Source organism: Pongo abelii, chromosome X (assembly GCF_028885655.2).
Source record: "Pongo abelii isolate AG06213 chromosome X, NHGRI_mPonAbe1-v2.0_pri, whole genome shotgun sequence".
NCBI lineage: Eukaryota > Metazoa > Chordata > Mammalia > Primates > Hominidae > Pongo > Pongo abelii.
In genome coordinates this window covers 106,743,920-106,766,776 of record NC_072008.2, presented here as the reverse complement: position 1 = coordinate 106,766,776, position 22,857 = coordinate 106,743,920, and the positions used below count along the sequence as shown (strand labels likewise).

At 43.9% G+C, this 22,857-nt stretch overlaps 1 protein-coding gene across 22 annotated transcripts in view; it reads left to right on the top strand.

Moving 5' to 3' along the window:
• Positions 1-22,857, top strand: part of TRMT2B (tRNA methyltransferase 2 homolog B) — a 48,354-nt gene that overhangs the window by 4,344 nt on the left and 21,153 nt on the right. For 7 of the 22 annotated variants that reach the window (XR_010138913.1, XR_010138912.1, XR_010138914.1 and 4 more), the window contains 5 exon segments: positions 5,468-5,738; positions 6,408-6,462; positions 9,737-9,871; positions 10,716-10,815; positions 12,108-12,178. Coding sequence is in view for 12 of the 22 variants with exons in the window: in XM_009235036.4 (XP_009233311.1) it covers positions 5,545-5,738; positions 6,408-6,462; positions 9,737-9,871; positions 10,716-10,815; positions 12,108-12,178 (555 nt within the window). In the remaining 10 variants the exon portion in view is untranslated. 22 annotated transcript variants of the gene reach the window in all.

Below are 22,857 nucleotides of genomic sequence, written 5' to 3'. Positions count from 1 at the left end.
GCTCTGTTGCAATCTTGGCCTATTGCAATCTCTGCCTCCCAGGTTCAAGCAATTCTCTTGCCTCAGCTTCCTGAGTAGTGGGATTACAGGTGCCTGCCACCATGCCCGGCTAATTTTAGTATTTTTAGTAGAGACAGGGTTTCACCATGTTGGCTAGGCTGGTCTCGAACTCCTGACCTCAGGTGATCCACCCATCTCGGCCTCCCAAAGTGCTGGGATTACAGGTGTGAGCCACTATGCCCGACCAACCCCATCTCATTTTTAAAACAAACAAACAAAAACCAGATGCTTTCACAGCAATGTAGACATACCATAGAGTCCTGTGTTGCAAAGGGAAGCCCTCTACTTGTGTTCTCATTGTCACCCATGTTAACTCTTCCAGCTTTTGTCTCATAGTTACTCCCATTGTTCCTTCTCCCACTCCCCTCTTTCAGTGTTGCCATCTCTACTCAGTTAAATACTATCTTTAAACACATCATGACAGTTACTAGTAATGCTTACTGAAGATATTTTGCCAGGTGTTGGACTCTGCTCAGAGTTTCACAAACATACCTGTCTAATCTTCTGCTAAGTACTTTTTTTTTTTTTTTTTTCGAGACAGGGTCTTGCTTTGTCACCCAGGCTGGAGCATGATCATGGCTGCCTGGGCACAAGTGATGCTACCACCTCAGCCTCCCGAGTAGCTGGGACTACAGGCGCATGCCACCATGCCTGGCTAATATTTTAATTTTTGTAGAGACGGGGTCTCACTGTGTTGTCCAGGCTGGTCTCAAACTCCTGGGCTCAAGTAGTCCTCTTGTCTTGGCCTCCCAAAGTGCTGGGATTATAGGCGTGAGCCACACTGTACCTGGCCTAAGTACTTTTTTTTGCGGGGGGGACGGAGTTTCGCTCTTGTTGCCCAGGCTGGAGTGCAATGGCGTGATCTCGGCTCACTGCAACCTCCACCTCCCGGGTTCAAGTGATTCTCCTGCCTCAGCCTCCTGAGTAGGTGGGATTACAGGCATGCACCACCACATCTGGCTAATTTTGTATTTTTAGTAGAGACAGGGTTTCTCCATGTTGGTCAGGCTGGTCTCGAACTCCTGACCTCAGGTGATCCACCTGCCTCGGCCTCCCAAAGTGCTGGGATTATAGGTGTGAGCCACTGTGCCCAGCAGCCTAGGTACTTTTTATTAATTATCTTCAACTCTTACAACCACTATATAAGGTAGATACCATTGTCTCCATTTTACAAGTGAAAAAAAGGAATGTCAGAGAGAATGATTAACTTGGCAACGGCCACCTAGGTAGTGAGTGGTGGGGCCAGTGGACCACCCAGGACAGGTCTGGCTGTCTGACTAGGATCTGTACTCCTAAAATCTCAAAGCCTTCATATGTCCCCACTGCCTGCCACTTCCCATTGCCTTCTTTCCCTTCTTTCTTTTGTCCCAAACTTAATGGATGTGATTCTGCCTTCCTCAGAGGTATCTGCCTTGGCCTCCAGGCCTCCAGGCTCTCTTGACTCTCCTTCTGAGACACCAGCATCTCTTCTTGCTCTCCAAATATTACCTTTCTCCCAGATATAGTCATTGGTCTTTTGCTCTTGCCTTTACTCAAAGCACTTTAGAAAAAATTTTGTTTTGATTGATTGATTGATTTTTTTTTTTTTTTTTTTTTTTGAGACTGAGTCTCACTATATCGCCCAGGCTGGAGTGCAGTGGTGTGATCTCAGCTCATTGCAACTTCCACCTCCTAGGTTGAAGCAATTCTCATGCCTCAGCCTCCCGAGTAGCTGGGACTACAGGTACATGCCACCATGCCCAGCTAATTTTTGTATTTTTAGTAGAGGCGGGGTTTCACCATGTTGGCCAGCCTGGTCTCAAACTGCTGACCTCAAGTGATCTGCCCGCTCAGCTTCCCAAAGTGCTGGGATTACAGGTGTGAGCCACTACGCCTGGCCTGTTTTTTTATTTTTATTTTCTTAGTTTTTAAAATTTTTGTTATATTATTAATATTATTATTTTTTGAGATGGAGTCTCGCTCTGTCACCTAGGCTGGAATGCAGTGGCGTTATCTAGGCTCACTGCAGCTTCTGCCTACTGGGTTCAAGTGATTCTCCTGCCTTAACCTCCTGAGTGGCTGGGATTACAGGTGCCCACCACCATGCCTGGCTAATGTTTTTGTTTGTTTGTTTGTTTGTTTTGTATTTTTAGTAGAGACAAGGTTTTACGACGTTGCTCAGGCTGGTCTCGAACTCCTGACCTCAGGTGATCTGCCTGCCTCGGTCTCCCAAAGTGCTGGGATTACAAGCGTGAGCCACCACACCCAGCCTGTTTTTTTGTTTTTTGTTTTTTTTTTTTTGAGATGAAGTTTCCTTCTTGTTGCCCAGGCTGGAGTGCAATGGTGTGATCTCGGCTCACCACAACCTCCGCCTCCTGAGTTCAAGCGATTCTCCTGCCTCAGCATGTGCCACCATGCCCAGCTAATTTTGTATTTTTAGTAGAGACGGGTTTTCTCCATGTTGGTTAGGCTGGTCTTGAACTCCCGACCTCAGGTGATTCGCCTGCCTTGGCCTCCCAAAGTGCTGGGATTACAGACGTGAGCCACTGCGCCCAGCCCCCTTTTTTATTTTTAAGAGATGGGTCTCACTATATTGCTCAGGCTTGTTTCAAACTCCTGAGCTCAATTGATCCTCCTGCCTCAGCCACTCAAAGTGCTGGGATTACAGACATGAGCACCCCACCCCCCCTTTTTTTTTTTGAGACAGAGTTTTGCTCTTGTTGCCCAGGCTGGAGTGCAATGGCACAGTCTTGGCTCATTGCAACCTCCACCTCCCAGGTTCAAGCAATTCTCCTGCCTCAGCCTCCCAAGTAGCTGGGGTTACAGGCACTTGCCAACATGCCTGGCTAATTTTTGTATTTTTGTAGGGTTTTTTTTTTTTTGAGATTGAGTCTCACTCTATCGCCCAGGCTGGAGTGCAGTGGCGTGATCTCGGCTCACTGCAACCTCCGCCTCCTGGGTTCAAGCAATTCTCCTAACTCAGCCTACCGAGTAGCTGGGCCTACAGGTGCATGCCACCACGCCCAGCTAATTTTTGTATTTTTGGTAGAGACGGGGTTTCACCATATTGGCCAGGCTGGTCTCGAACTCCTGACCTCGTGATCCACCTGCCTTGGCCTCCCAAAGTGTTGGGATTACAGGCATGAGCCACTGCTCCCGGTCCTAATTTTTGTATTTTTAGTAGAGACGGGGTTTCACCATGTTGGCCAGGCTGGTCTGGAACTCCTGACCTTGTGATCTGCCTGCCCTGGCCTCCCAAAGTGTTGGGATTACAGGCATGAGCCACCATGCTTGGACTCAAAGCCCTTTTTCATCTTACAGCTTGTATTTCTTATAGACACTCAATGAAATCTGTATCCCTGCCATCTCTCTCGACTTATCCTACTGCTTCTCTACTTACTTGCTAGACATTTCCATTTGGATATTTCCCCACCATTCTAAACACAATATGTCTCAAACATGAACTTGCTTTTTTTTTTTTTTTTTTTTCTCTTTTTGAGACGGAGTCTCGCTCTGTCACTCAGTCTGGAGTGCAGTGGCACGATCTTGGCTCACTGCAACCTCTGCCTCCTGGGTTCAAGCGACTCTCCTGCCTCAGCCTCCCGAGTAGCTGGGACTATAGGTGCCTGCCGCCACGCCTGGCTAATTATTGTATTTTTAGTAGAGACAGGGTTTCACCATATTGGCCAGTCTGGTCTCGAATTCCTGACCTTGTGATCTGCCCACCCTGGCCTCCCAAAGTGTTGGGATTACAGGTGTGAGCTACTGCACCCAGCCAAACTTGCTTTTTATTAGCCTCCTTATTTCATCTTTAATTCTCTACATAAAGCCTCCGTCATCTCACTATTACCTTCACAATAAAGTCCATGTTTTATTCAGGCATGAACATTCTTTTAAATCTCACTTTGACTTAACTTTTCAGCCTATTGCCTCTATTCCTTAAAATGAACTACTGTTTTAGTCAGACTGGTCTCCCTGCTGTCCTTCAAACATCTAATTCATCTCTCCACCATCCTTTAAGATGCAGTTTCTGGCTCGGCGTGGCAGCTCACACCTGTAATCCCAGCACTTTGGGAGGCCTAGGTGGGAGGATCACTTAAGCCCAGGAGTTTGAGGCCAGTCTAGGCAACATAGCAAGACCTTGTCTCTACTATGTTTGTTTGTTTGTTATTTGAGGTGGAGTTTCACTCTGACGTCCAGGCTGGAGTGCAGTGGCACGATTTTGGCTCACTGCAACCTCTGCCTCCCAGGTTCAAGTGATTCTCCTGCCTCAGTCTCCTGAGTACCTGGGACTACAGGCACGTGCCACCATCCCCGGCTAATTTTTGTATTTTTAGTAGAGACGGGGTTTCACCATGTTGGCCAGGCTGGTCTCGAACTCCTGACCTCGTGATCTGCCCGCCTCAGCCTTCCAAAGTGTTGGGATTACAGGCGTGAGCCACCGCGCCCCACCTTATTTATTTATTTTTTTGAGACAGAGTTTCTGCTTCTGTTGCCCAGGCTGGAGTGCAATGGCGCAATCTCGGCTGACTGCAACCTCTGCCTCCCAGGTTCAAGCAGTTCTCCTGCCTCAGCCTCCCAAGTAGCTGGGATCACAGGCATGCACCACCACACCCAGCTAATTTTGTATTTTTAGTGGAGATGGGGTTTTGCCATGTTGGCCAGGCTGGTCTCGAACTCCTGACCTCAGGTGATTCACCTGCCTCGGCCTCCCTAACTGCTAGGATCACAGGCGTGAGCCACTGCTCCTGGCTGTCTCTACTATAAATTAAAAGAATGGTGTGGTAGTGCACACCTGTAGTTTCAGCTACTTGCATGGCTCAGGTGGAAGGGTTGCTTGAGCCTAGAAAGTCAAGGCTGCAGTGAGCCATGATCATGCCACTGCACCCCAGCCTGGGCGACAGAATGAGACTGTCTTAAAAAACAAAGACTCAGCGCCATGCCTCCCTGCTCTGGGAAGCCTTTTCTGAGCACTCATCAGGAACCAAGCATACTGTGTTATTTCCTAATGTCTTTTCCTGTGTCAGCATTTAATCTCCTTAATTAGATTTAACCTTTGTAACCCCTCTGGTGTCTAGTGTGGCATGATGTCTTGTACATAGTAAGCACTTACTAAATATTAGCTGCTTGATTGGCTGTTGGTTAGGAAGGTGGAATAGGGAAAGAGATTTGTCATAGAAATATATCCAGAGATTTGAACTCTTTCCTGGAGGACAGAGACTATATTTTCCTCATCTCTTTATTTTAGGAACCAAAACATACCTTGCATACAGTGATTCAGTTCTGCTCAACAGGCTTGCTTTTTACTGTCTGCTGTGTGCCAGCATTCTGCTAGGCGCTTGAGTTCCATAAGGGTTTATAAATGGATGAATGGGTTTGATAGTTGTGCTTCCATTTCCCGACCTCTGTATGTGTACCTTTCATGCAGGTGGATTTCAGTGTGTTCTTTGGATGGCAGGCCTTAAGAGAAGAGTCCCACTGCACAGCCTCAGATAATTCATCTCCATGGCGGGTCTCTTCTTCAAACCAGGACTGCTTCCCTGGTATGCCAGAAATCCACCAGGATGGTCACAGCTCTTTCTGGGCACAGTATGTAAGGGAGATTTCACCCGTGTGATAGCCACGAAGTGTCAGAAAGGACAAAAAAGTCAGAAGAAACCAAGCCATCTTGGACCACTAGATGGTTCCTGGCAGGAAAGGTAAAGGCCAGGCTGATGTCCTCTCTCCTTAGCAAGTCTCAATCTGTGCATCTACTGAAATTCTGTATTCCTAATGTAACTAATGTAGCATTACAAGGATTTGAGGGGCCACCTGAGGTAGGATACCCAGGGCAAATTTGAGGACGTCTGAAGAATATTGGTGGAAATGCTTTGGGGTTGCAGAAACCGTTCTCTTTGTCTTTGAGTGTGTTTTTATCAGAAAGAAGATGCTAATCTGGGACCTTGTCTTTAACAAGTCCAGGACAGGTTTGCTGAAAACCAGGAACCCAGAATGATATTAGATGGATTAGAGATGAGTAGTCCCATTGCAGCCATATAAGCACAAATATACCTCATTTATGCAACAAATGTATTTTCTAAATCAAATTATATTTTAAAAGCATTGGGAAGGTAAGCTATTTAAAGAAACCCAACAGTGAAGCCTTTTGTAATATGATTAATTACCTCCTGATAAATCTGGATTTTTCTTATATTAGGTTTGCCTCATCTGTTCTGCTTTGTTAGTAGACAACATCAAAATGGGATCTTCTCCCAGACTCCATCTCCCTAGAGAGCATGAGAGTTAGGTTTTCTGAAAGTACTTATGCATAGTAGGCACTCAGTACATATTTATATAATTAAAGAATTGCTTGAATTATTGTATTCAAGGCTGGCTGATGTTGTGACACCACTCTGGAGGTTGAGCTATGAAGAACAGCTCAAGGTAGGTGCCCAGCCTAAGTCTTTACCCCTCCTTTCCAGGAGAATGGTGCTGGACTCGTAGGAAGATTGATTGGGCAGTTATTTATTTATTTATTTTTAATTTTAAGTTTTTTTGAGATGGAGTCTCACTCTGTCACCCAGGCTGCAGTTCAGTGGTGCAATCTCGGCTCACTACAACCTCCACCTCCCAGGTTCAAGCAATTCTCCTGCCTCAGCCTTCTGAGTGGCTGAGATTACAAGCGTGCGCCACCATGCCCAGCTAATTTTTCTGTTTTTAGTAGAGATAGGCCATGTTGGCCAGGCTGGTCTTGAACTCCTGACCTCAGGTGATCTGCCCGCCTTGGCCTCCCAAAGTGCTGGGATTACAGGTGTGAGCCACCATGCCGGGCCTTGACTGGACAGTTCTACGCAGAATCCCAAGCAGCTTCTTAAACTCATTATGCTATTGACTCCAAAATTGGAACTTTAGGCCAATTATATCTTCCTCACTCTAGACCCATAGATCCAAATGTCTGTTTCCTCTCTTCCTTGCATTTTTGTTATACTTATAGCTCTGTGTATGTGAGTGGCAGTGCTCTTGCTGTTTCACATGTAGCTGTGCTTTCCAACATGGTAGCCAGTAGCCATATGTGGCAATTTAAATTTGAATACAGCCAATTCTACTGCTTAATTCTAAATAAGCTCTACTGCTTATTTAGAAAAGAGAAATTTGTTCTAACTAATTGACATATTAGGGAAAATTTGAGCATAATGCAAATTTCATGTTTACTTAGAAATAATTTTGTCCATAAGAAACGCTAGATGAAAGGAGACCATACTCAGCTGAACCGAACTATTTAAGAACATATAAAAATGAATGCATGCACACACCTCAAACATCTACCAGCTCCCTCAGTTCCCCCAGTGTGTTTGTTATGAGCCATACCCATCCACATCTGGTGTTAGAACTTTCCATCTGACTCACATAGCCCTCTTTTTATGACTTCATGATAACTCCAAGCTACAATTCTTTTTTTTTTTTTTTTTTTTTAAATAGAGTCTGGCTCTGTTGCCCAGGCTGGAGTGCAGTGGTGTGATCTCAGCTCACTGCAACCTCTGCCTCCCGGGTTCAAGTGATTCTCCTGCCTCAGCCTCCCCAGTAGCTGGGACCACAGGTACATGCCACCATGCCAGGCTAATTTTTATATTTTTAGTAGAAACAGGGTTTCACCATGTTGGCCAGGCTGGTCTTGAACTCCCGACCTCAGGTGATCTGTCTGCCTTGGCCTCCCCAAATGCTGAGATTACAGGTGTGAGTCACTGCACCTGGCCCAAGCTGCAGTTCTTCTGATACCCACTTCCATAAGCAAACTTCAGGTCATTGTCAGGGTAAAGTGTTATCCTTATTGTAGTAGTCATGTTTCTTTTTTCTTTCTTTTTTTTTTTTTTTTTTTTTTTTAGATAGTGTCTCACTCTGTTGCCTGGCTGGAATGCAGAGGTGTGATTATGGCTCACTGCAACCTCTGCCTCCAGGGCTCAAGGGATCCTCTCACCTCAGCCTCCCTAGTAGCTGGGACTATAGGCATTTACCACTATGCCTGGCTAATTTTTTGTATTTGTTGTACAGACAGAGTTTTGCCATGTTGCCCAGGCTGGTCTTGAACTCCTGGACGCAAGTGATCCGCCTGCTTCAGACTCCCAAAATGTTGAGATTGTAGGCGTGAGCCACCGTGCCTAGCTTACTATTCATATTTCTTAACCACTTGCCATGTACAAAACAGTGCTGCTGTTTTTATTAGGTTCTTAATCTTTTCTGTGGGTGTTATTGATAAAGTTTTGGAATGTTGTATGCCTAATCCTGTTTTTCCCATGAGCCTTGAGATCTTTTTGTGAGTGATTTTGCATAGTGTGCTATAGGAACACTTATGTCATGTTATAGCAGGGCTGACTCTGTAAGTTAATTAAAATTAAGATTAAAAATTTAGGGCCAGGCGCGGTGGCTCATGCCTGTAATCCCAGCACTTTGGAAGGCTGAGGCGGGCGGATCATGAGGTCAGGAGATCCGAGACCATCCTGGCTAACATGGTGAAACCCCATCTCTACTAAAAATACAAAAAAATTAGCCAGGTGTGGTGGCATGCGCCTGTAATCCCAGCTACTCGAGGGGCTGAGGCAGGAGAATCGTTTGAACCTGGGAGGCGGAGGTTCCAGGTGAGTGGAGATCTCGCAACTGCACTCCAGCCTGGGCGACAAAGTGAGACTCCGTCTCAAAAAAACAAAAAAACAAAAAATTTAGGCCAGGCATGGTGGCTCACCCCTGTAATCCTATCACTTTGGGAGGCTGAGGCAGGTGGATCGCTTAAGCCCAGGAGTTTGAGACCAGCCTGGGCAACATAACGAAACCCCATCTCTACTAAAAATACAAAAAATTAGCCAGGTATGGTGGTGTGTACCTGTAGTCCCAGCTACTTGGGAGGCTGAAGTGGGAGGATCATCTGAGCTTGGGAAATCAAGGCTGCAATGAACCAAGATCTTACTACTGCATTCCAGATTGGGTGACGGGAGTGAGACACTCTCTCTAAAAAAAATTTTAAAAAAATTTAGTTCTTCATTCCCACTGACCACATTTCAATTGCTCAGTAACCACATATGGCTAGTGGCTACTGTATACGTAGAACACAGTGCAAATAGAACATTTCCATTGTGGAAAGCTCTGCTGGGCAGAACTGACATATACCTTGAGTGTTCAGTCTGAAAGGTCAGATAAAATGATGAGCTTACACAAGAGCTCATTCTTGACCTTTCCTCATTACCTTTTTAGGTCTGTTTTTGTTACTTCATTCTGGGTTCCTCATCTGTTAAGACCATGAGCCAAGAATCTGTGGGACACTCTTCTTTTGTCCTGTTTGTTTTTCATTCTTTGCGGTGAAGCTACAAAAGTATTTCATGTCTTTTTTTTTTTTTTTTTTTTTTTTTGAGACGGAGTTTCGCTCTTGTTGGCCAGGCTGGAGTAGTGCAATGGTGCGATCTCAGCTCACCACAACCTCCGCCTCCTGGGTTCAAGCGAATCTCCTGCCTCAGCCTCCCGAGTAGCTGGGATTACAGGCATGCACAACCACGCCCCTCTAATTTTTGTATTTTTAATAGAGATGGGATTTCTTCATGTTGGTCAGGCTGCTCTCAAACTCCTAACCTCAGGTGATCCGTCCACCTCGACCTCCCAAAGTGCTGGGATTACAGGCGTGAGCCACCATGCCCAGCCAGTATTTCGTTTCATTGCTTATATTCTATTGCAGGTGAAATTTGCAGCTCAGAAGAAAATTTTACAAAGACTAGAGTCTTATATCCAAATGCTCAATGGAGTCAGTGTGACAACGGCTGTACCCAAATCTGAGAGGCTCTCTTGTCTTCTCCATCCTATTATACCCTCTGTAAGCCCCCATCTCCCTATTCCTTATCTATTAAGGCCCCTTAGTGCTAATAACATTAGCTGATATTTACTGGGTACTTGCTAGGGACCAGGCCCTATGCTAAATGATTATCATGCATCATTGTCACATTTTACTGTTTATAATAACCTGGAGGGGTAGATACTATCATTTTATAGATGAAGACCTTGAGGCCCAGAGAGATTTAGTAATTTGCCCAGGACACACATTTAGAAAGGGCCAGAGCTGAGATTCACGCTCAGGTCTATCTGATAGAGAGTCCGTTGTATCAACCACTCCACTATTACCTCCTTAGAAACGTTCCAAACTTTGGAAACCTTTCTCCCTGCCATCCCCACACAATTTTCCCATGTAACATTGGAAACCTTTCTAATGTGGCCACAGAGGAGTGGAATTTAATTTATGGCAGGGGTTAGCAGACTACAGCTTTTAGGCCAATTCTGTCTTGCTGCCTGATTTTTGTAAATAAAGTTTTATTGGAACACAGCCAAGCTCACTTGTTTATGTATTGCCTATGGCTGCTTTTGCACTATGATGGCAGAGTTGAGTAGTTGCAACAGCGACCATATGGCCTGCAAAGCCCTAAATTATTTACTCTTTGGCTCTTGACATAAGTAGTTTGTTGACTCCTGCTTTATGGCAAGATTGGAACTCCCCTTCTATGGACTGTCTTGATCTTCTTAGCCATAGAATTTCACATATGCCATACCCTCCAAGCAAACCTTATTTGTCCTCATCCAGAGAACATTCCTGCTTTCCCTTTATTGTTATCTTCCTTGGTTTCATTTGACCTCTCATCCCCCTCCTGTCCTTCTGCCCTCTCCAGCCTGTCATCAATGGTTACCGAAATAAGTCCACCTTCTCTGTGAACCGAGGTCCAGATGGCAATCCAAAGACTGTGGGGTTCTACCTGGGAACTTGGAGAGGTCAGTTGAAGGTCGTATAAACCAAAGACTGAAGAGGAATGAAAGGGTGCAGAGAAGTGTCAGTAGAAGTGGAAAATACGGTGGCCTTAAAGAAGAAAATTAAATTGGAAGTCTTTGATGCAGAACATGATCACAAGGTTGATTATGGATACTTCTGATGGGTAGTCATTGTAACACAGTGATAGAAAACGCAACCCTCGCCCTTTCTTCCTCTAAAAGCTATATATGCCTGATACCTAGTAAACACTTAGTAAATGCTGGTGTTGTTGCTGCTGCTGTCTCATCATCATTGTTGTCATCATCATTTTATGCTGCTTTCTGCAGTGGGAGCAATCTCCTTGTTAGAGTTGTCTTCCTATTTCACATCCCCATATCTCTGAAAATTATTTCTGTGGTAAATCTACCTTAAAAGAATTTGTAGGGGAGGTGTGTATCGGTGAGGGGAATCATGGTGGCATATTTCTGAGACTTACTTTCAGTTATCCATTCCCAGATTCCATTCCTGAGCTTTCTTTTTTTTTTTGAGATGGAGTCTCGCACTGTCACCCAGGCTGGAGTGCAGTGGCGTGATCTCGGCTCACTGCAACCTCCGCCTCCCGGGTTCAAGTGATTCTTCTGTCTCAGCCTCTGAGTAGCTGGGATTACAGGCATGCACCACCACACCCAGCTAATTTTTGTATTTTTGGTAAAGACGGGGTTTCGCTATGTTGGCCAGGCTGGTCTTGAACTCCTGACCTCAGGTGATCCACTCGCCTTAGCCTCCCCAAGTACTGGGATTACAGGCATGAGCCACTGTGCTTGGCCCATTCCTGAGCTTTGTGTTTGCCCATTTTCAATAAATCCACTTGAAATATCATCATTTGATATTAGTCACACAGTTTAATATCCATATGCCTTAAACTACAGTTTGTTAGGGCATGCACTTGGCTTTTTTCCCTCCTGTGTGCTGAATTAAATGACTATGTGACGTCAGTGTTCTGTTATTCAGTAATAGAAAAATAAAACCCATTACATTTTATTTCCCTCTTAAAATCTGAACAGAAAACAGACGTTGTCATATAGCGCATTTGTGGCGTGAGAGAAAATATTGAGGAGTAGCTTCATAAATAATTAGCTGCTTAATGGCTAGACCAGGAAATAATTAGGTTTTCTCTGAAAAGTGGCCATGAGATTGTATTTGCTTCTTCATGTCTACATATCCCACTTTGACGATAGAAGTTTGAGTTGCCAGGCATTTTCTTTTAAATAATCTTTTAAGAATAAAACCATGTAAATTATTTTTCTTTCCATAGATGGGAACATGGTCTGCGTGCAGTCTAATCATCTGAAAAACATCCCTGAGAAGCACAGTCAAGTGGCACAGGTAAAATGGAACAAGAGCTGGTTGAGAATGACCTGGGGCATTGTAGTCTACAACAGCAACATCCCTGACATTTTGATAATAGAGCCAATTCTAGTGCTAGAGGGAAGGAGGGGCTCTGTACTGAAAGCATACCTTCTAACTATGGAGAAAACATTGCTAGGTTTTCATTTCAGAGAGAGTGGAGAGGGAAGAGAGAACTCTGTCCATTTTTGTAAAGGTCAGGCATCTAAGGACTTTTTCATAGGAGGGATGTATTAGGAGGAAGTGCTGATGAGGGTACTATAGCAAGTGTCAGGTGTCTGAAGTATTTGGAAGGCTAATGTTTTCAGCAGAACAGAATTGAGGAATATGAGGTGAAGTGGTGATAAGGTAGTACATCATGAGCTTGGCCTCTGATACATTTTTTTCTTTCTTTCTTTCTTGGATGAGGTCTTGCCATGTTGTGCAGGCTGGTCTCGAATTCCTGGCCTCAAGCAATTCTGCCACCTTCTGTATCCCAGAGTATTCTGGGATTATAGGCATGAGCTACCATGCCTGACCTCTGAGACACTTATTTTTTATTTTTTATTTTTTGAGACAGTCTCATTCTGTTGCCCAGGCTGGAGTGCAGAGGCATGATCTCAGCTCACTGCAACCTCCGTCTCCTGGGTTTGAGCAATTCTCATGCCTCAGCCTCCCAAGTAGCTGGGACTACCGGCCCATGCCACCACACCCAGCTACTTTTTGAATTTTTAGTAGAGGTGGGTTTTCACCATGTTGGCCAGTCTGGTCTTGAACTCCTGACCTCAAGTGATCCACCCACCTCGGCCTCCCAAAGTGCTGGGATTACAGGTGTGAGCCACTGCGCCTGGTCTCTTTCTAGTTCTTTATGTCAAATTACTGTGTCCCTTGAAATAATTCCACTCTTTGTAGTTAAGCCACTAACTGGATACTTGATACACAGGTTCTTTTTTTTTCCATTTTGCTTTCAAATTTTACAGATTTTTTTAAATTTAAATTTTGTTTTATACTTTTAAAAAATATTTACTAGGTTCCAAAATCAAGTCTACAAAATAAAGGTATATTCAGGGAGGTCTAGCTTTCACTTCTGACCCCTCTACCCAGTTCTCTCCCTGTCATGGGTAAGATTTTTTTTTTATTTTTGCTGATTTCAGAAAATGTAGGCCAGGCATGGTGGCTCATGCCTGTAATCCCAGCACTTTGGGAGGTTAAGGCAGGTGGATCACTTGAGGTCAGGAGTTCGAGACCAGCCTGGCCAACATGGCTAAACCCCATCTCTACTAAAAGTATAAAAATTAGCCGAGCGTAGTGGCACACGCCTGTAGTCCTAGCTACTCAGGAGGCTGAGGTATGAGAATCGCTAGAACCTGGGAGGCAGAGGTTGCAGTGAGCCGAGATCGCACCATTGCACTCCAGCCTGGGTGACAGAGCGAGACCATGTCTCAAAAAAAAAAAAAAAAAAAAAATGTAGGCCAGGCACAGTGGCTCACGCCTGTAATCTCAGCATTTTGGGAGGCCGAGGCGGCCAGATCACCTGAGGGCAGGAGTTCGAGACCAGCCTGACCAACATGGAGAAACCCTGTCTCTACTAAAAATACAAAATTAGCCGGATGTGGTGGTACATACCTGTAATCCCAGCTACTTGGGAGGTTGAGGCAGGAGAATCGCTTGAACCCGGGAGGCGGAGGTTGCGGTGAGCCAAGATCATGCAGTTGTACTCCAGCCTGGGCAACAAGAGTGAAACTCTGTCTCAAAAAAAAAAAAAAGAAAATGTTAATAGATATTTGTATCTTCCCCACTTTCATAGTTAAAAGGCTGCCTACTATAGACATTGTTCTGCATCTTGATTTTTTTTTCACAGAATAGTATACTTGACTTTTTAATAGTTGCATAGTCCTACATATTAATAGTATAATGTATTTTGTATCTTTTTGTTTTTATTGGCATGAATAATTACCTCATTTTCCCATTTGCTTTGTTTTCTTTCTTCTCTTTCTTTCTTTCTTTATTTTTTTGTATATGGAGTCTCGCTCTGTTGCCCCGGCTGTAGTGCAGTGGCGAGATCTTGGATCACTGCAGCCTCCACCCCCAAGTTCCAGTGATTCTCCTGCCTCAGCCTCCCCGGTAGCTGGGATTACAGGCACACGCCACCACACCTGGCCCATTTTTGTATTTTTAGTAGAGACAAGGTTTTGCCATGTTAGCCAGGCTGGTCTCAAACTTCTGACCTCAGGTGATCCACCCGCCTCGCCCTCCCAAAGTGCTGGGATTACAGGTGTGAGCCACCGTACCCAGCCTCCTTCATTTTCTGTAAGCCGATTGCTAATTTCTTTTCTTTTTTTTTTTTTTTGACCTGGAGTTTTGCTCTTGTCGCCCAGGCTGGATTACAATGGTGCGGTCTTGGCTCACTGCAATCTCCGCCTCCTGGGTTCAAGCAATTCTCCTGCCTCAGCCTCCCAAGTAGCTGGGATTATAGGGGCCCGCCACCACTCCCAGCTAATTTTTGTAATTTTAGTAGAGATGGGGTTTCACCATGTTGGCCAGGCTGGTCTTGAACTCCTGACCTCAGGTGATTCGTCTACCTTGGCCTCCCAAAGTGTTGGTTTTACACAGGCGTGAGCCACCGTGCCTGGCCGCCAATTTCTTCCCAAATGCTTTATAAGATCTGTCAGATATTCATCAATATTTTCCATATCTCAAAAGCTTCAGTTGAAGTTTTTCCCTGAAGACCTTTTTCCTGGAGTCTGCCATCCTAGGTCCAGCCTGTCTTCTGCATGGCTGTTATCCTGGGGCTTCTTTTGCTGGTCTCTAGTCTTTTTTTTTTTTTTTTTTGAGATGGAGTTTCAGTCTTTTTGCCCAGGCTGGAGTGTAATGGTGTGATCTTGGCTCACTGCAACCTCCACCTCCCGGGTTCAAGTGATTCTCCTGCCTCAGCCTCTTGAGTAGCTGGGATTACAGGCACCAGCCACCACGCCCAGCTAATTTTTTTTGTATTTTATTTTATTTATTTATTTATTTATTTGAGACAGAGTCTCACTCTGTTGCCCAGGCTGGAGTGCAGTAGTGTGAACTTGGCTCACTGCTACCTCTGCCTCCCGGGTTCAAGCAATTCTCCTGCCTCAGCTTCCCGAGTAGCTGGAATTACAGGCGCGTGCCACCATGCCTAGCTAATTTTTTGTATTTTTAGTAGAGACGGGATTTCACAGTGTTAGCCAGGATGGTCTCGATCTCCTGACCTCGTGATCTGCCCACCTTGGCCTCCCAAAGTGCTGGGATTACAGGTGTGAGCCACTGCGCCCAGCCCCTCTCCCTGATTTTTTTTTTTTTTTGAGAGGGGTCTCTCTGTTGCCCAGGCTGGAGTGCAATGGCGTGATCTCAGCTCACTGCAACCTCTGCCTCCTGTGTTCAAGTGATTCTCCTGCCTCAGCCTCCTGAGTAGCTCAGATTACAGGTGCCTGCCACCATGCTTGGCTAATTTTTGTATTTTTAGCAGAGACGGGATTTCACCAGGTTGGCATGAGTGGTCTCGAACTCCTGACCTCAAATGATCTACCCACCTTGTCCTCTCAAAGTGCTGGGATTATAGGCACCCCCGGCCCCCTCTCCCTCATTTTCTATGTGCTCTCTATTCTTCCTATTAGATTTGGGGACCTTATGGATTGCTTCTGTCATCTTCCGCTCATTTCTCTCCTGTTTTTCATCTCTTTGCCTTTTTGTTCTTTTTGTGAAATTTTATTGACCTACATACCAACAGCTTTATTGAATTTGTCTCTATCATTGTGTCTTTAATTTTCAAAAGGTTTTTCTTGTTCTCTAATTGCTCCTTTCGTATAGCATTCTGTTCTTTTTTAGTAATGTAACATTAACTTATATTTCTATTTGCTTTTTTTTTTTCCTACGACAGAGTTTTGCTCCTGTTGCCCAGGCTGGAGTGCAATGGTGCAATCTTGGCTCACTGCAACCTCTGCCTCCCAAGTTCAGGCAATTCTCCTGCCTCAGCCTCCCAAGTAGCTGAGATTACAGGCACGTGCCACCACGCCCAGCTAATTTTTTTGTTTTTAATAGAGATGGGTTTTTGCCACGTTGGCCAGACTGGTCTCGAACTGCTGACCTCAGGTGATCTGCCCACCTTTGCTTCCCAAAGTGTTAGCATTACAGGCGTGAGCCACCGTGCCCAGCCTCTATTTGCTTTTTTTCCTGTTTGAAGTGTCTGTTTTCTTCTGGATTTTTTTCCTGTGTATTTGTTTTGGGCATTGTCTTTTATAATGGAGGTGTTAACCAAATAGCTGGTAATACTTGGCTGGCTGTTCATATTTAAGAGTGAGGCCTTAGGACCAGTGTGGTGGCTCATGCCTGTAATCCTAGCAGTTTGGGCGTGCGAGGTGGGTGGATCACTTGAGTTTAAGAGTTCAAGACCAGCCTGGGCAACATGGCAAAACCCTGTCTTTACTAAAAATACAAAAAAAATTAGATGAGGGTGGTGGCACTCACCTGTAGTCCCAGCTCCTTGCAGGGCTGAGACAGGGGGATTGCTTGAACCCAGCAGGTCAAGGCTTCAGTGAGCTTAGATGGTGCTACTGCACTCCAAACTGGGCGATAGAGCAAGACCCTGTGTCAAAAAAAAAAAAAAAAATGGGCTTTGACCAGTTAATAGTTCATCTTGAGTGGGTTTACTGATTCTTGGATTTACTGCTGGTGATTGCGGACAAGTCTTCCATGTCTCTGTCTCTTGAGTTATTTTCTCTGGGGTTATTCAGTTCCTACAAAGAATTATATCCAAATCTCCTGCCTGGCTGCTGGCCTTCTGGAATGAGGTATAGAAAGGGGCCCAGATCTCACGGCATTAAGAATGCAGATTTATGCTCGGTGTGGTGGCTCACGCCTGTAATCCCAGCACTTTGGGAGCCCGAGGCGGGCGGATCACAAGGTCAGGAGTTTGACACTAGCCTGACCAACATGGTGAAACCCCATCTCTACTAAAACTACAAAAAATAGCCAGGCACAATGGCAGGCACCTATAGTCCCAGATTCTTGGGAGGCTGAGGCAGAATCGCTTGAACCCGGGAGGTGGAGGTTGCAATGAGCCGAGTTCGTGCCACTGCACTCCAGCCTGGGCGACACAGCGAGACTCCATCTGAAAAAAAAAAAAAAAAAAAGAATACAGATCTATATAGGCTTTTCCTGCTTCCATCTCTCTGCCACCATCAATGTGCCTGGTATCTCCAAGTTCTGAACTTTGATGGGTTCAGTTTCTCCTGAGAAAAACATCTTCAGTCTCCTGGTAGAGGAAGATGGAAGTTTTTGGTAGGATGAAGACATTTGCCAGTTTTTGTTTGTTTGTTTGAGACAAAGTCTCACTCTGTCGCCTAGGCTGGATGGAGTGTACTGGTGTGATCTTGGCTCACTGCAACCTCCACGTCCTGGGTTCAAGCGATTCTCGTGCCTCAGCCTCCCAAGTAGCTGGGACTATGGGCACGTGCCACTGTGCCTAGCTAACTTTTGTATTTTTAGTAGGGACGGGGTTTCACCATGTTGGCCAGGCTGTTCTCAAACTCCTGACCTCAAATGATCTACCCTCCTCAGCCTCCCAAAGTGATGGGATTACAGGTGTGAGCCACCGCACCTGGCCAACATTTGCCAGTTTTGCATCTAGACTTTTTAGCCAAACCCTGAGTTTAGTCATGCATCTTACCCCATCTCAGCTTCCTGCAGTATTTTGCACCTTTAGGTGTGAGCCTTACCAGGATTGTGTAGAGCAGATAAGCCTTTTGATTTATCAGGTCCCCCTTTGTGGTCACTCCAGATGTGGCTTCCTTCACCTTGCTAAGTCACTTGTCACTTCACTCTGCTGTCCATCTTCTGAGATTTTTTTTTTTTTCGTTTTTAATTTTTTTTTTCTTTTTTTATTATTATTATTATTATACTTTAGGTTTTATGGTACATGTGCGCAATGTGCAGGTAAGTTACATATGTATACATGTGCCATGCTGGTGCGCTGCACCCACCAACTCATCATCTAGCATTAGGTATATCTCCCAATGCTATCCCTCCCCTCTCCTCCCAACCCACAACAGTCCCCGAAGTGTGATGTTCCCCTTCCTGTGTCCATGTGTTCTCATTGTTCAATTCCCACCTATGAATGAGAATATGCAGTGTTTGGTTTTTTGTTCTTGCGATAGTTTACTGAGAATGATGATTTCCAATTTCATCCATGTCCCTACAAAGGACATGAACTCATCATTTTTTATGGCTGCATAGTATTCCATGGTGTATATGTGCCACATGTTCTTAATCCAGTCTATCATTGTTGGACATTTGGGTTGGTTCCAAGTCTTTGCTATTGTGAATAATGCCGCAATAAACATACGTGTGCATGTGTCTTTATAGCAGCATGATTTATAGTCCTTTGGGTATATACCCAGTAATGGGATGGCTGGGTCGAATGGAATTTCTAGTTCTAGATCCCTGAGGAATCGCCACACTGACTTCCCCAAGGGTTGAACTAGTTTACAGTCCCACCAACAGTGTAAAAGTGTTCCTATTTCTCCACATCCTCTCCAGCACCTGTTGTTTCCTGACTTTTTAATGATTGCCATTCTAACTGGTGTGAGATGGTATCTCATTGTGGTTTTGATTTGCATTTCTCTGATGGCCAGTGATGGTGAGCATTTTTTCATGTGTCTTTTGGCTGCATAAATGTCTTCTTTTGAGAAGTGTCTGTTCATGTCCTTCGCCCACTTTTTGATGGGGTTGTTTGTTTTTTTCTTGTAAATTTGTTGGAGTTCATTGTAGATTCTGGATATTAGCCCTTTGTCAGATGAGTAGGTTGCGAAAATTTTCTCCCATTTTGTAGGTTGCCTGTTCACTCTGATGGTAGTTTCTTTTGCTGTGCAGAAGCTCTTGAGTTTAATTAGATCCCATTTGTCAATTTTGGCTTTTGTTGCCATTGCTTTTGGTGTTTTAGACATGAAGTCCTTGCCCATGCCTATGTCCTGAATGGTAATGCCTAGGTTTTCTTCTAGGGTTTTTATGGTTTTAGGTCTAACATTTAAGTCTTTAATCCATCTTGAATTGATTTTTGTATACGGTGTAAGGAAGGGATCCAGTTTCAGCTTTCTACATATGGCTAGCCAGTTTTCCCAGCACCATTTATTAAATAGGGAATCCTTTCCCCATTTCTTGTTTTTGTCAGGTTTGTCAAAGATCAGATACTTGTAGATATGTGGCATTATTTCTGAGGGCTCTGTTCTGTTCCATTGATCTATATCTCTGTTTTGGTACCAGTACCATGCTGTTTTGGTTACTGTAGCCTTGTAGTATAGTTTGAAGTCAGGTAGTGTGATGCCTCCACCTTTGTTCTTTTGGCTTAGGATTGACTTGGCGATGCGGGCTCTTTTTTGGTTCCATATGAACTTTAAAGTAGTTTTTTCCAATTCTGTGAAGAAAGTCATTGGTAGCTTGATGGGGATGGCATTGAATCTGTAAATTACCTTGGGAAGGATGGCCATTTTCATGATATTGATTCTTCCTACCCATGAGCATGGAATGTTCTTCCATTTGTTTGTATCCTCTTTTATTTCCTTGAGCAGTGGTTTGTAGTTCTCCTTGAAGAGGTCTTTCACATCCCTTGTAAGTTGGATTCCTAGGTATTTTATTCTCTTTGAAGCAATTGTGAATGGGAGTTCACTCATGATTTGGCTCTCTGTTTGTCTGTTATTGATGTATAAGAATGCTTGTGATTTTTGCACATTGATTTTGTATCCTGAGACTTTGCTGAAGTTGCTTATCAGCTTAAGGAGATTTTGGGCTGAGACAATGGGGTTTTCTAAATATACTATCATGTCATCTGCAAACAGGGACAATTTGACTTCCTCTTTTCCTAATTGAATACCCTTGATTTCCTTCTCCTGCCTAATTGCCCTGGCCAGAACTTCCAACACTATGTTGAATAGAAGTGGTGAGAGAGGGCATCCCTGTCTTGTGCCAGTTTTCAAAGGAAATGCTTCCAGTTTTTGCCCATTCAGTATGATATTGGCTGTGGGTTTGTCATAAATAGCTCTTATTATTTTGAGATACGTCCCATCAATTCCTAATTTATTGAGAGTTTTTAGCATGAAGGGTTGTTGAATTTTGTCAAAGGCCTTTTCTGCATTTATTGAGATAATCATGTGGTTTTTGTCTTTGGTTCTGTTTATATGCTGGATTACATTTATTGATTTGCGTATATTGAACTAGCCTTGCATCCCAGGGATGAAGCCCACTTGATCATGGTGGATAAGCTTTTTGATGTGCTGCTGGATTCTGTTTGCCAGTATTTTATTGAGGATTTTTGCATCAATGTTCATCAAGGATATTGGTCTAAAATTCTCTTTTTTTGTTGTGTCTCTGCCAGGCTTTGGTATCAGGATGATGCTGGCCTCATAAAATGAGTTAGGGAGGATTCCCTCTTTTTCTATTGATTGGAATAGTTTCAGAAGGAATGGTACCAGCTCCTCCTTGTACCTCTGGTAGAATTCGGCTGTGAACCCATCTGGTCCTGGACTTTTTTTGGTTGGTAAGCTATTGATTATTGCCACAATTTCAGCTCCTGTTATTGGTCTATTCAGAGATTCAACTTCTTCCTGGTTTAGTCTTGGGAGGGTGTATGTGTTGAGGAATTTATCCATTTCTTCTAGATTTTCTAGTTTATTTGCATAGAGGTGTTTGTAATATTCTCTGATGGTAGTTTGTATTTCTGTGGGATCGGTGGTGATATCCCCTTTATCATTTTTTATTGCATCTATTTGATTCTTCTCTCTTTTTTTCTTTATTAATCTTGCTAGCGGTCTATCAATTTTGTTGATCCTTTCAAAAAACCAGCTCCTGGATTCATTAATTTTTTGAAGGGTTTTTTGTGTCTGTATTTCCTTCAGTTCTGCTCTGATTTTAGTTATTTCTTGCCTTCTGCTAGCTTTTGAATGTGTTTGCTCTTGCTTTTCTAGTTCTTTTAATTGTGATGTTAGGGTGTCAATTTTGGATCTTTCCTGCTTTCTCTTGTGGGCATTTAGTGCTATAAATTTTCCTCTACACACTGCTTTGAATGCATCCCAGAGATTCTGGTATGTTGTGTCTTGGTTCTCGTTGGTTTCAAAGAACATCTTTATTTCTGCCTTCATTTCATTATGTACCCAGTAGTCATTCAGGAGCAGGTTGTTCAGTTTCCACATAGTTGAGCGGTTTTGAGTGAGATTCTTAATCCTGAGTTCTAGCTTGATTGCACTGTGATCTGAGAGACAGTTTGTTACAATTTCTGTTCTTTTACATTTATTGAGGAGAGCTTTACTTCCAAGTATATGGTCAATTTTGGAATAGGTGTGGTGTGGTGCTGAAAAAAATGTATATTCTGTTGATTTGGGATGGAGAGTTCTGTAGATGTCTATTAGGTCCACTTGGTGCAGAGCTGAGTTCAATTCCTGGGTATCCTTGTTGACTTTCTGTCTCGTTGATCTGTCTAATGTTGACAGTGGGGTGTTAAAGTCTCCCATTATTAATGTGTGGGAGTCTAAGTCTCTTTGTAGGTCACTCAGGACTTGCTTTATGAATCTGGGTGCTCCTGTATTGGGTGCATATATATTTAGAATAGTTAGCTCTTCTTGTTGAATTAATCCCTTTACCATTATGTAATGGCCTTCTTTGTCTCTTTTGATCTTTGTTGGTTTAAAGTCTGTTTTATCAGAGACTAGGATTGCAACCCCTGCCTTTTTTTGTTTTCCATTTGCTTGGTAGATCTTCCTCCATCGTTTTATTTTGAGCCTATGTGTGTCTCTGCACGTGAGATGGGTTTCCTGAATACAGCACACTGATGGGTCTTGAGTCTTTATCCAATTTGCCAGTCTGTGTCTTTTAATTGGAGCATTTAGTCCATTTACATTTAAAGTTAATATTGTTATGTGTGCATTTGATCCTGTCATTATGATGTTAGCTGGATATTTTGCTCGTCAGTTGATGCAGTCTCTTCCTAGTCTCGATGGTCTTTACAATTCGGTATGATTTTGCAGTGGCTGGTACCGGTTGTGCCTTTCCATGTTTAGCGCTTCCTTCAGGAGCTCTTTTAGGGCAGGCCTGGTGGTGACAAAATCTCTCAGCATTTGCTTGTCTGTAAAGTATTTTATTTCTCCTTCACTTATGAAGCTTAGTTTGGCAGGATATGAAATTCTGGGTTGAAAATTCTTTTCTTTAAGAATGTTGAATATTGGCCCCCACTCTCTTCTGGCTTGTAGGGTTTCTGCCGAGAGATCCGCTGTTAGTCTGATGGGCTTCCCTTTGATGGTAACCCGACCTTTCTCTCTGGCTGCCCTTAACATTTTTTCCTTCATTTCAACTTTGGTGAATCTGACAATTATGTGTCTTGGAGTTGCTCTTCTCGAGGAGTATCTTTGTGGCGTTCTCTGTATTTCCTGAATCTGAATGTTGGCCTGCCTTGCTAGATTGGGGAAGTTCTCCTGGATAATATCCTGCAGAGTGTTTTCCAACTTGTTTCCATTCTCCCCGTCACTTTCAGGTACACCAATCAGACGTAGATTTGGTCTTTTCACATAGTCCCACATTTCTTGGAGGCTTTGCTCGTTTCTTTTTATTCTTTTTTCTCTAAACTTCCCTTCTCGCTTCATTTCATTCATTTCATCTTCTAGGGCTGATAC